General features: G+C 47.4%; 6 protein-coding genes across 6 annotated transcripts; 3 read left to right on the top strand and 3 right to left on the bottom strand.

The window, feature by feature from the left end:
- METBIDRAFT_27582 (carbon-nitrogen hydrolase) lies at nucleotides 1-513 on the bottom strand (the record flags this gene model as incomplete). Its single annotated transcript, XM_018855339.1, has 1 exon — nucleotides 1-513. A coding segment is annotated over one exon (513 nt), but the record flags the coding sequence as incomplete, so codon positions are not given.
- Nucleotides 514-1,001: 488 nt separating this feature from the next.
- On the top strand, nucleotides 1,002-3,188 carry METBIDRAFT_13916 (uncharacterized protein; the record flags this gene model as incomplete). The annotated part of the gene is made up of 1 exon (XM_018854449.1): nucleotides 1,002-3,188. One exon carries the CDS (start codon nucleotides 1,002-1,004, stop codon nucleotides 3,186-3,188), a length of 2,187 nt encoding a protein of 728 aa, XP_018709397.1.
- An 86-nt stretch (nucleotides 3,189-3,274) lies between these two features.
- Nucleotides 3,275-5,792, bottom strand: METBIDRAFT_230703 (uncharacterized protein; the record flags this gene model as incomplete). The annotated part of the gene is made up of 4 exons (XM_018855256.1): nucleotides 5,545-5,792; nucleotides 5,393-5,508; nucleotides 3,745-5,348; nucleotides 3,275-3,714 (listed from the first exon to the last, which is right to left on the bottom strand). The coding sequence occupies exons 1-4, from the start codon at nucleotides 5,683-5,685 to the stop codon at nucleotides 3,275-3,277; spliced, it is 2,301 nt and encodes a 766-aa protein (XP_018709396.1). The 5' UTR covers nucleotides 5,686-5,792.
- Nucleotides 5,793-5,899: 107 nt separating this feature from the next.
- Nucleotides 5,900-6,250, top strand: MED22 (Med22p; the record flags this gene model as incomplete). Its single annotated transcript, XM_018858204.1, has 1 exon — nucleotides 5,900-6,250. One exon carries the CDS (start codon nucleotides 5,900-5,902, stop codon nucleotides 6,248-6,250), a length of 351 nt encoding a protein of 116 aa, XP_018709395.1.
- A 373-nt stretch (nucleotides 6,251-6,623) lies between these two features.
- CTA9 (Cta9p) lies at nucleotides 6,624-8,186 on the bottom strand (the record flags this gene model as incomplete). Its single annotated transcript, XM_018854447.1, has 1 exon — nucleotides 6,624-8,186. One exon carries the CDS (start codon nucleotides 8,184-8,186, stop codon nucleotides 6,624-6,626), a length of 1,563 nt encoding a protein of 520 aa, XP_018709394.1.
- Nucleotides 8,187-9,292: 1,106 nt separating this feature from the next.
- Nucleotides 9,293-10,222, top strand: TRS20 (TRAPP subunit). The gene has a single exon (XM_018855183.1). The coding sequence runs from the start codon at nucleotides 9,386-9,388 to the stop codon at nucleotides 9,863-9,865; it is 480 nt and encodes a 159-aa protein (XP_018709393.1). The 5' UTR covers nucleotides 9,293-9,385; the 3' UTR covers nucleotides 9,866-10,222.
- Nucleotides 10,223-10,314: the final 92 nt, after the last annotated feature.

The raw sequence follows: 10,314 nt of genomic DNA, 5'->3' as shown, positions 1-10,314 counted from the left end.
GTATATATCATGTTCGCCACATTGCGCGGCCATAACCACATAACATTGGGAGTCAATTGCACGGGCGCGTCCTAGTTCTAACCAATGCGCCTCACCTGTTTTTGTCGTGAACGCTGAAGGATAAGTGAGAATATTAGCCCCCATTTGTCTGAGTCGTGCGGCTAATTCAGGGAAGCGAATGTCGTAGCAAATGGAAAATCCTACTTTGAATCCAGGAGCGTTGTCGCTAACTGGGAAGGGACACAAAATCTTATTACCCGCCTCTACTGACCTTGACTCCTGCAAAATCGGACCATTGGGAATGTTGATATCGAATAAATGAATTTTTTGGTACCTTTGCTCAATAACTCCCAGCTCAGATATCCATAATTGATTATTTTGAACTTTTGTATCTTTATTGACTCCCTTAGTTGGCTCGTGAACCCCAACAGCCACGCAAAGCGCACCCAGAGATTGCTTTGATAAGACAGACTGTAACTTTTTCTGTATAATATTAATGAAATCTGCTTTTGTTTGCCAGTGGGCAGTGCCTGAACATACCCACCCTAGGATATACTTGCACGGTAGGGCCAGTGTGATGGGCGGCTGCGAAAAAAGGGCCGCAGATAGAGAGCCCGCGCGGATGGCAGCCTGTATCCCCGCGCGGCTGCCCGCTGCGCTCTAAAGTTCCCGCCCAACTGTTTCTTCCTTTCCCTCCCCATCCCAAATCCACCCACGCTTCTTTGTTTTACCTTTCCGTCCCAAACCCCACTCACACTATACTTACGTTACAGTGCCTGCTCCCTGTTCTTCCCCCACTTGCGCTGCACCGATTTTGGCCCCTCCACCCCGTCCAGCAAAACTGCCTCTTGAGGCTGCGGGGCGTGCCGCGACTTTCCAGGACCCGCGGCCCTAGACTATCTCCCGCGGCCCTAAACTAACTCCCGCGGCCCTGGACTTTCTACCTCGGCGCCCACCACCAGCTCGTGCGTTGCCACCCCAAAACCCCGCCCCGCCTGGCCATGGCCATTTCTGCGCCCCAGGACCTCCGTTTGTGCCCGTCGGCTAGTCTGTCGGGCCTGTCTGTGGTGCTGCTGGCGGGCCCCTTGCAAGCCCTCCACATGTCGTCGATGTCGCCCGAAACACCGCTACTAGCCCCCGCCGCCACGCCCAAACACGGCGCCGCCCGCCGCAAAAAGCCCCGCCGCAAGCACATCGAGGCCCGCAGCCCGGCCCTCGACGCCGGGTTCAAATTCGACGTCGACTTCCCCGCCGCCGGCGCCGCCCCGGCCGACACACACGAGCCCCAGGACTCGCACCTCAAGCACAGCCAGCAGATGGCCACGTTCTTTCTCGCCTCGGCCAGTGCCGTCCGGTCCCGGTACAACATCATGGCCGCGGGGCCAGGGAACGCCGCCGCGCCGCGCTCCGCGGCGCAGGGAGACAAGCCGGTGCAGATATCGCCCGCCGTTCGGCGCCGGGCAGACCAAGTCAAGGCGTCGCTCGAGTTGAAGTTCACGTGGATCCAGCGCATGGCCGAGTCGGCTGAGGCAGGCCCGGCCCCCTCCCCGGGGCTCGACCGCTGCTACAACCCGCTCCAGGTGCTCCGCAACCGCGTCACCCGGAAGAAACTCCACCAGCCGATGCCGCCGCCCGCCGCGCATCCGTTGCCTTGCGACGCGTTTTCCTCGCACCCGCACGTGGGCAGCAAGCCCTGGAAAATGCTCTGGGGCATCGACCTTGGCGAGTTCGTCGCGGACTACGCCTGGCGCAAGGCCCACTGGGCCCAGCTCCGCACCCCCAGCGGCGATCTCTGGTACCCGGGGGCGGCTCTGCCGCGTGAAACCACACCGAGACACGGCCATGCGTCGAAGAAGCTCCACGACCGGCTCTGGAACGACTCGGACAGCAGTCGGTCCACCGACGAGCGTCTTTTGCTCGAGATCCCGTTCCAAAGCCTGGGAAAGCAGGCGTCGGCAAAGGGCTCGCGGAGCCACTGGAGGGACCGCGCAAAACGCCTCTACGGGTCCCGCAGCTCGTCCGCCATCGACCTCCGACCCTCTCACGATCCGCAACATGCACCGCTGCGCTCCTGGGATGGCCTTTCCGCCGTGAAAATCGCTCGTGTCGGGATGGCCAGCTCTGCAGATCCGTCGAGCCAGCTCCACCAGTTTAGGCTCGGTAGCGACGGAGATTTCCGCGCGTTCATGAGCGAGGACCATGATCCGACAGATCGTGACTCGCGAGAGATTGACCCAATAGAAGTGGATCCAGGACAAGCATACCTGTACCAGGTAGAGCCTCGCCTGTCAAACTCAAAGAAGCAAGACTCTTCCCTCCAAGGCATGGCCACCAATGGCATGCTCCCGCCGCCCCTGATTGTCATTGATGATGGGCACTCTTCTACCCAGCAACTGAACTCCGATATTCTTGAAGAAGACGAATCAGATGCGGACGAGACGAAGGATGCCGCAGGAAATATTCACGACGTGTTTTTCGGTTCGGCCCACCAGAAAAATCCCCTGGTGCAGCATTTTGAGTGGAGCTCTGTTAAACTGAGCACCGAAAGCATTGACGAGGCTGGCCCTCCAAGTGCTCTTATCCTAGACGAACTACAGCTCCGCACAGTAGAAAAACAACTCAAACGCCTCAACGCACTTTCCCGCTTGAGACACAATATGCTAGGCTCGGTTTACCCAGCGCTCTTGCTGTCCACCAGCTTGAAGTTGAGCGCACTACTTCGAGACGACATGCGCCGCTTACTCCGCTCCATCAACCAAACCAACGCAGGTCACCTACCAGCAAGAGAAAATATATACAAAGGCTACATCGAGGAAGCCAAAAGCATCATGCATCTCGCCAACGACAATTGTGCAGTCAAAATCGACAATTTGTTGAGCGCTACTGACAGATCGTACGGGGAACTAAACACGTCGTTAATCATGGAGTTGAGAAGAACTAATGAAAAATTGGACAAGCTCAGTCGCTCCTTCTTTGGGGGTGTGATGGGCGGCTCCACCATCGCTGATCAGGAAGATCAGATCTACGACATTACCAGCCACAAGTTACTTTACATCGCATTGGAGAACGTCATTGTAGTGTTTCTTCGTCTAGTCTGGATTGGTGCAAACATCTGTAAGCCTGTCTTCGTGTTCATGAAATTCATTTGGAAAATGCTCACATTGTTGTTCAGGGCGCCTCACGTTTGAGAAGCGCAAGCTAGTGTTGAAATGATGTGCTTAAACACTCAGTGGTTTGCCATATAATGTTTGTGGTCTGTTAGTTAGGCGTGTATTTATTTTTGAAAAGACAAATCTTTCCTGGCCTTGATGTGTCTCGTGGTAGCCTGCTCATTATTGATTAATTTTGAACCTGAGGACCGTCCTTTAGCAATGCTATTGTTCTTGCTGAAATTCAGAAAAGACGCAGCATTTTCAGGACAAGTGTCGAGCAGGTGTTCCAAAGACAAGCAAAAGGAGCAGAATCTGGCAAATTTGCTCAAAGAGATAGCCGAAGGCCATGATTCGAATGTATTTTTCTTGGGCGCCATCTCCATTGGTGATATAAGACCTTCGATGGAGTAGTATGTTTTGGTTTTGTTGATGGGAGCCGGGGGGGCCACAAAGTAGACCGAGGATGATGGGCATGTCACGGAACGCATGTAGCTAGCTGCCAGAGACTTTTGTTCTTGCGAAATGAGGAGTTCAAAGGGCACCAATGAATCTAGATTTTTGACTGCACTGAAAATTAGTGACCTGGACTTACCGTCTACGGAAACCTCAACTGAGACATCCGACAAGAAGGCCAGAATAATTCCGTATTGCTTGGAGAAATGCAATCTATCATCAGCACCCTTTTGGTTCAAGCTAGCAAACGGGGACAGGTGTCTCACAATATCATGGAACTTCACCGCAATCGGGCATGAAGGCTCCCATAGAGTAATTCTCAAGTGCACAAGACCAGTGTGCACCAGAAAGTATGGTGAGCACGTGCTCAACTGCCAAAGTAAGATTCGAGCTTTCGCCAAGTCATTAAGAAGCAGCCGATCCTCGAAGTTGAGGTTCCACCACACATCAGATTCAGTGAGGTTAGCCAACAGAATACGACCTTGAATTTCATTGCAGCGCATTTCGGCGTCCTCGACTTTTTTCTCAAGTGCTTCATACAACAGGGACACTAAACTCTTTATGGCATCTACAGTAGATGCTTTACTGACACCTGAGAGATCACAGTCCATAGAAGGCGCAAGGATCACTTCATGCGCAGCCTCGGCAGTACGTAAAGCAATAATCATTAAGGCCTCTTCCCTTGGAAGAGAGCATAAGCATTCAAAAAGCTCAAGTCTTCTAGCGTGGTTTGTTTTGAAAAACAACGCCACGCGTATTTCCCAGTTCACTTGGTCAGAGAGGTCGTTGTTGGTAGCAAGAAGCAAGATGTGCTCCTTGCTCCAGGTCCCAGTTTCGTTGAATAATACGGCCAAAAATGGGACGCTCGGATGAAGGATACAGTTTTCGGGGTGGAAAGTACCAATCCACGGATAGTATTCCCTGGCTTGGTCAATGGTTAAAAAGCCAGTCAAATCGTTTAAATTGAGCTTCTTCAAGCTGAGGCTTTGCGCACTTCCAAGCCCCAAGCTAGCTTTTGCACCATCCATTGTCGGGTGAAACTTTGATGCAGATTTCTCCTGCTCTATTTTCTCGGGTTTGTTGGTGGAGGCTATTTTGTCAGCTGAGGTTTGCGAATCACTGTTTATGGCCGTTTTGGGTACCTCCACATTTTGAATGTCTACTAGCAGTTCGCTCTCATCTGATGCAACAGGTAGTGAAACACCAAAAACTTTGGGTCCGTGAATTTCGGTTTGAGTTTTTGCTGGTGGGCAACCAGTCGTTTTTGCTGATGTATTAGAGGTGCATTGAGCAGGAGGCTTCAAGGTGCTTTGGACGGTCTCGGTCATATTCAGCGCCAAATGAGTCTCCGTAAGTTCAGCATGCGCCTTGTCCGAGATTGAGTTCTGTCCTTGTGGCTCGCTCCGGGAATGTGTTGCTGGCGCTTCATGTAAGTGTACATTACCAAAGCCCTTCCCCAAACCCCGGAATGGGATGTCACCAAAGACAGGCAGTTGTTGAATATATTTATGAGACGACACTCCTTGCTTAGTACTTACTGTGTCTTTTGAACTTTCGGGGGTGGAGCCAATCATTGGGAATTGGTAGGCACTTGGTGTATCGACTATTACCTTGATGTTCAATGTACACGCTATCGCGGCACGTCGAGATAAGATACGACTGCGAAATTGATTATGCCGAGACGCTTTCAAAGGCAGTCTCTTGTGTTTTTGTCCATGATAGTAGACGAAGGCTGTCTTCTTTCTAGATATTAAGGCTTTATTATTTTAATTCAAGCAGAAACACACCCGGTGATGGATTTTTCTGTTGAGTTGGTATTTCTCTTCTTCATTATAGAAGATCGGGCGAACGCACTTATTAGGATATGAGAGGGAAGGTACGTGGGTTCATTGGTGTACGGATTCTAAATCATGGTCGAGAGTCTTGTTTATGCTGTTACGATGTCAGAATTTTTAGAATAGCTCTGGAGCTCTATTACTTCCTTTAGACCTGCCATGCCCTGTTTCGAAAATATTCCAGTTCTGTCGGCAAAACATTTTGCTAGAAGCAGTGGAGTCGGTCGTACTTGTTCACAAAACATTTTGAGCCTGGGAATAACATTCCAAACAGGAGCTAGGGTTGCTTTTTTTATAAAAAAAAAATTGTTACTGAAAGGAAGAGATCATAGAAAGCATACAAATGAAGTAGTATTAAAAATCCATGTCCGTGTCTCGGTACGTCCCGGGGTACAGGTCTTTTATATCCTCAGATCTTCGTCCGTATTTCATAGTGGCTGACACCACTAGTTCGACAAAATGCAGCAAAAGTCGGTCACGCTTCTCAAAAAGATAGATTCTACCATCTACCAGATCCTTGATAAGTTTCAGGACTTGTTTGAAAAAGCTGTGATTGACGAAAAACCAAAGGAGCTATTGGCTGTGGAGAATGCCGCTATGGAATTCGACGCTCTGACGATAATAAGGCTTTGTAAGGACCTCCTAGGAATAACTCGCGGACTTCGAGAAACATGGTGCTTGGAAACTATCAAAGTAGAAGCTAGCGATGAGAAGAATAAGGACGCAGAAGATGAAGCCACTAAAGAAGTGTTCGTAAAGTTTAACAAGCTCATAGACCGGATCGCCGCTTTGGAAAAAGCATCGGTATGATCGATTCGGGCCTGTTTCTTTATATGGAGTGACCATGGAGCTCCTTCAAGCGACTGTTCTCTCATTCTACTTAGGGATTCTAGATGTCGATGGTCTTAGATGACAAAACTTTCATGATACAGAAGATTCCAGAAAGGATGCCATCTCGTCATCCTACAGGTGGATTTCCTTGAAACCGTCTACAGCGAGATGCTCACAGGCTCTGCGGGCTTCATACTAGGACCTGGATAGAGCGAATTCGTTTGATTTGGAACACTTCAAAATGTATTCCATTTACACGATAACACACAAAGCGATTACAGCAGAAGCAGTTTCTCCGATTCAAAATTCTCACTTCTGATCCCCTCATTTCATTGAGCTGCTGGAACATCTTCTAGTCTATGCGTGATACCGGGCTGCCTGGTCTCGTGCCAACTCGACTCAGGGGATTGCTGGCTATTTCCTTGTGTTCTTCAAACATGTTTACAAATTTCTGCACTTTGCCCACCTTGATGAACTTAAACTTCTTGTTCTCCTTGATATATTCAGGAACCGACGATGAAGAGTCTCTGAAGGCAAACTGAAGACCAAGGCTCTCGTCGTGGTCAATGAACGAAATGGAGGCTTTTTTTCGAAGCAGGTTCTCTTCGCCGGTCGTTTCGGATCCATAACTTTGGTTGTCTTTCTTTTTTGGAGACACCATTGGTGATTGTATAGTATCCTGACATTCGGTCGTGTAGGCTGGAATCTCTTTTAGTCTCTCATCGAGCGAGCTGTTGTTTTCATAGACCAAAATACCGTCGTGTACAGACATCTGCTGTGAATGTGCGCTAGCATGTTCCGTATTTGACAAAGTCACACCTTCATCGGATTCTGAATACTTTGTACATTCTCTGAGTGCATCCGCTGATTTGCTTTCTTGTACTTCTTCTCTTCCCTTGCTATCAACATTTGGGATATCAAAAAACTGGTCATTGCTTCCAGTTTTAGTAGCCTTCGCTGCGGAAGATAATACCAAGTTCTCTGACAAGGAGATGGAGGAGATCTCGTTCGCTAGAAACTCGGGAGCTTGGTAATCAACGAATATTCTTTCACGAAATGAGTTTGTCTCAGCAAAATCCAGATCCTCGTCTTCATTTAATTGGGATTTGCCACTCTCATCGGAGTGCAATAGTTTCATCTCGTCATCCGTATTGTCAAACTCGTCGTCAACGTAGTAAATCAGCTGCTTCTCAATGACATACGAAAGGTCACATTCGTCTAGAGATGTGATGGCAAGATCTAGCGCTTCGTTGTGTGTGTTTGTATATATAGCTTTGAACAGAGCAATACTCTCATTTGGTGGCAGGTCTTGAAGAATGGTGGAAGAATTTGTGATGTCGAACGAAATGTCGTTGTTGTTGTTTAATTCTTGTTGGAGCTTGTGTTGAACATACGTCTTCAAATGGTTGGCGATATCCAGCAGTAGGAGTGGCTGGATAGTTTCGTTGGCATGAAAATGTAGGCACATATCACTGATATTAGATAGGTCCACTAAGAACTGATCGACGTCCAAACGGAAATTCACCACAAATGTCTCACTATTTTTTTTTGTGAAAAGAATTGCTCTCCATACCGCCGGAATTGACGGCGAAGAGGCTCTTATACTATGACTGGATTCGGGGGCCCTTCCTTCAGCCACAAACATTGAGTTGATCCGTGCAAGTTCAGAGGGCAAAATTTCCATATTTCTCAGGAGCAAAGTGTTTAACTCAAGCGTAATATCAAACCATTGGATATATTCGGCAAGGTCTACGCGCCTGTTGCTGTAATCTCCTTTGTATAAATGTAGTTTCGCCACACATGAAGAGATTTTATAGGGAATGTCCGACGAAAAGAGACAATTGGGTTTTTGCTTATCTCTCATGGGAGCTATGTGCCGATAGATTCCTGTGGAATTAGCTTGGTTCAGCGTCATAGAATAGTACGTATCACGGTTGATTTAAGGCTCTCCTGACTAGCAGGAAGAATACAACAAATGAAGAGTTTGAAAAAATTTATAATTCGTTAAGTTAAGTGTGTTCTGATGCTGTATTCTGATTCGTCTGGATATGTGTACCTGATTCTATCAGCCCTTATATGATGTCGTTTTCTCTTGATCCAGATCTTGGTGTCCGAGATCTTGGTAAGAACTTCAATAACAAAGGATGCACAGTGTGCAGGTCTCTTGTCTACCGTATGCGGTATAGAATTTTTTAAAGTCAGCTGGCGCATAATCCTGTGGAGAGAAAACTTCCGAATAAGGCAAAAATTGCGGACACCCTAAAATGGCGGACCAGAGTCGAGACATCTATCACTTTAAAAGCAGACAAAATTCTAGAATCTGGGATGGAAGTGACTTTAAAGACGGCGGCGTACCATCTCTCGTTTATGTAGAATGGTGAAATGCTCAATAATTTATAAGCTAGTTTGAAGGAGCCTGAAAAAGGCGGAACCCATGCCATTCTTAATTGCAAAACGTATGCAGTAATAACCTTCAGCCTTGGGCTCATTGAACTTTGGGCTTGAGGTTAAGAATGATGAAATATTGTCAAATAGCATTCTTCCGTCCTGCAAAGCATGTATCAATGTAAATATCGAATAAATCAGTAGTATATTGCACATGGGTGCTTCAATGATGTGATGAGAAGAAAACACAGTGTTTTAATATTTCAACAACATTTTCAAAAAAGCTTTTCTTAATCTAATCTGCAATATGTATTGCTCATTTGTTGCTTGTGCAAGCAAGTTATAAAAACTGGTGAGGCCAATAACGCATGGTGCACTTGACCAACATAGTCCAAGCACAGGACCCTTTGGGGAGCGAATGAGGATAATCGAAGCACGCTTTTTCCCATGCAAACTAGTAGAAGCGACATTTAGAAGAGAAACTCTCCAATGTTTACTCTTGAAGGTCACGTCTTCAGAAAAACCACCCCGCCAGTCCTACTAGTCGTATAACATAGACACCCGTACACCTTTACATCAAAACTCCACCAATTTAACTAGTCCTCCGCCTAAGACTATGTGCATGCTCCATAAGCATTGACCAGATCTTACGCCGTTTTGCCTTATTGCCATATACGCTCGCAAGAACCTAATTGCACGCCTGAATTATACTAGGGTCTGTTTCTTGCAATGGCCTCATACTACTTCACTATTATCGGAACACGTGATAATCCTTTATACGAGCTTGAATTCTCCTCGTTCAAAAGTGGGCATTCCTCGATTCCTGGAGAAGCTCGCTTCTCCCCAAAAGTAAAGGAGCTTCTACCATTTATTAGCAATGCATCTCTAGATATTGTTGAAGACGCGCAGTGGCAGACCAGCGGCTTTAATTTGGGAAAAGTCGACTCATTCTACGGCGTCCTGGTAAACGCATTCATAACACAGGGAAACATCAAGTTGGTACTTTGTTCAGACGCATCAACAAGCTCCGAAAGCACGATATCGATGACCAGCACTAAACAGGATGAGACAGCAATCCGGCATTTTTTTACTGAGGCCTACGAGTTGTACGTCAAAGCACAGCTTAATCCATTCTATGCGGTAAACGATCCCCTCGTGTCGCCAGATTTCGACCACAGAGTCAAGTCTTTGGCACGCAAATATCTCTAGTGTCATGCGCTGAAACCTGAGCAGACAATCAGCTTGTTGTGTAACACTGTACACATGCTTATACTGGAAGAGCATCATTAAGGTGTGTTTGGCTCATACCATTTCTCAGAAAGGCCAGGTGTTAGAGAAGACGACTATACTCTCAAAATTCAATATAATTTCGGCAGCTCAATCATTCATACATTGGCTGCTGGAATTTTGAGCTAGGATGAGAGAAAAAATCACCAAGTGATTTCTCCTTCGCTCTTTATAGCGTGCAGTTTCTAAAGATCTTCCTCATCTCTCGGTCCAACAAACGCGATCAATACAGTGATTAACTTCATCGAACCTCAAGCAAAGTGACGCTCACGCTATACCAGACATCTCGCTCAACCTCATTAGCCTTGTACAGCTTCAGTACAGATTCTTGTGAACCCTTAAGAAGAGAAACCAGAAAACTTTCCACAATC

The sequence above is a fragment of the Metschnikowia bicuspidata genome, assembly GCF_001664035.1.
Source record: "Metschnikowia bicuspidata var. bicuspidata NRRL YB-4993 chromosome Unknown METBIscaffold_9, whole genome shotgun sequence".
In the NCBI taxonomy this organism is placed as follows: domain Eukaryota; kingdom Fungi; phylum Ascomycota; class Pichiomycetes; order Serinales; family Metschnikowiaceae; genus Metschnikowia; species Metschnikowia bicuspidata.
This window is presented reverse-complemented; position numbering and strand designations above follow the sequence as displayed.

Excerpts from the sequence above, each read along its gene's own strand:
- TRS20 (XM_018855183.1), top strand. The coding sequence starts at position 9,386 with ATGGCCTCATACTACTTCACTATTATCGGAACACGTGATAATCCTTTA.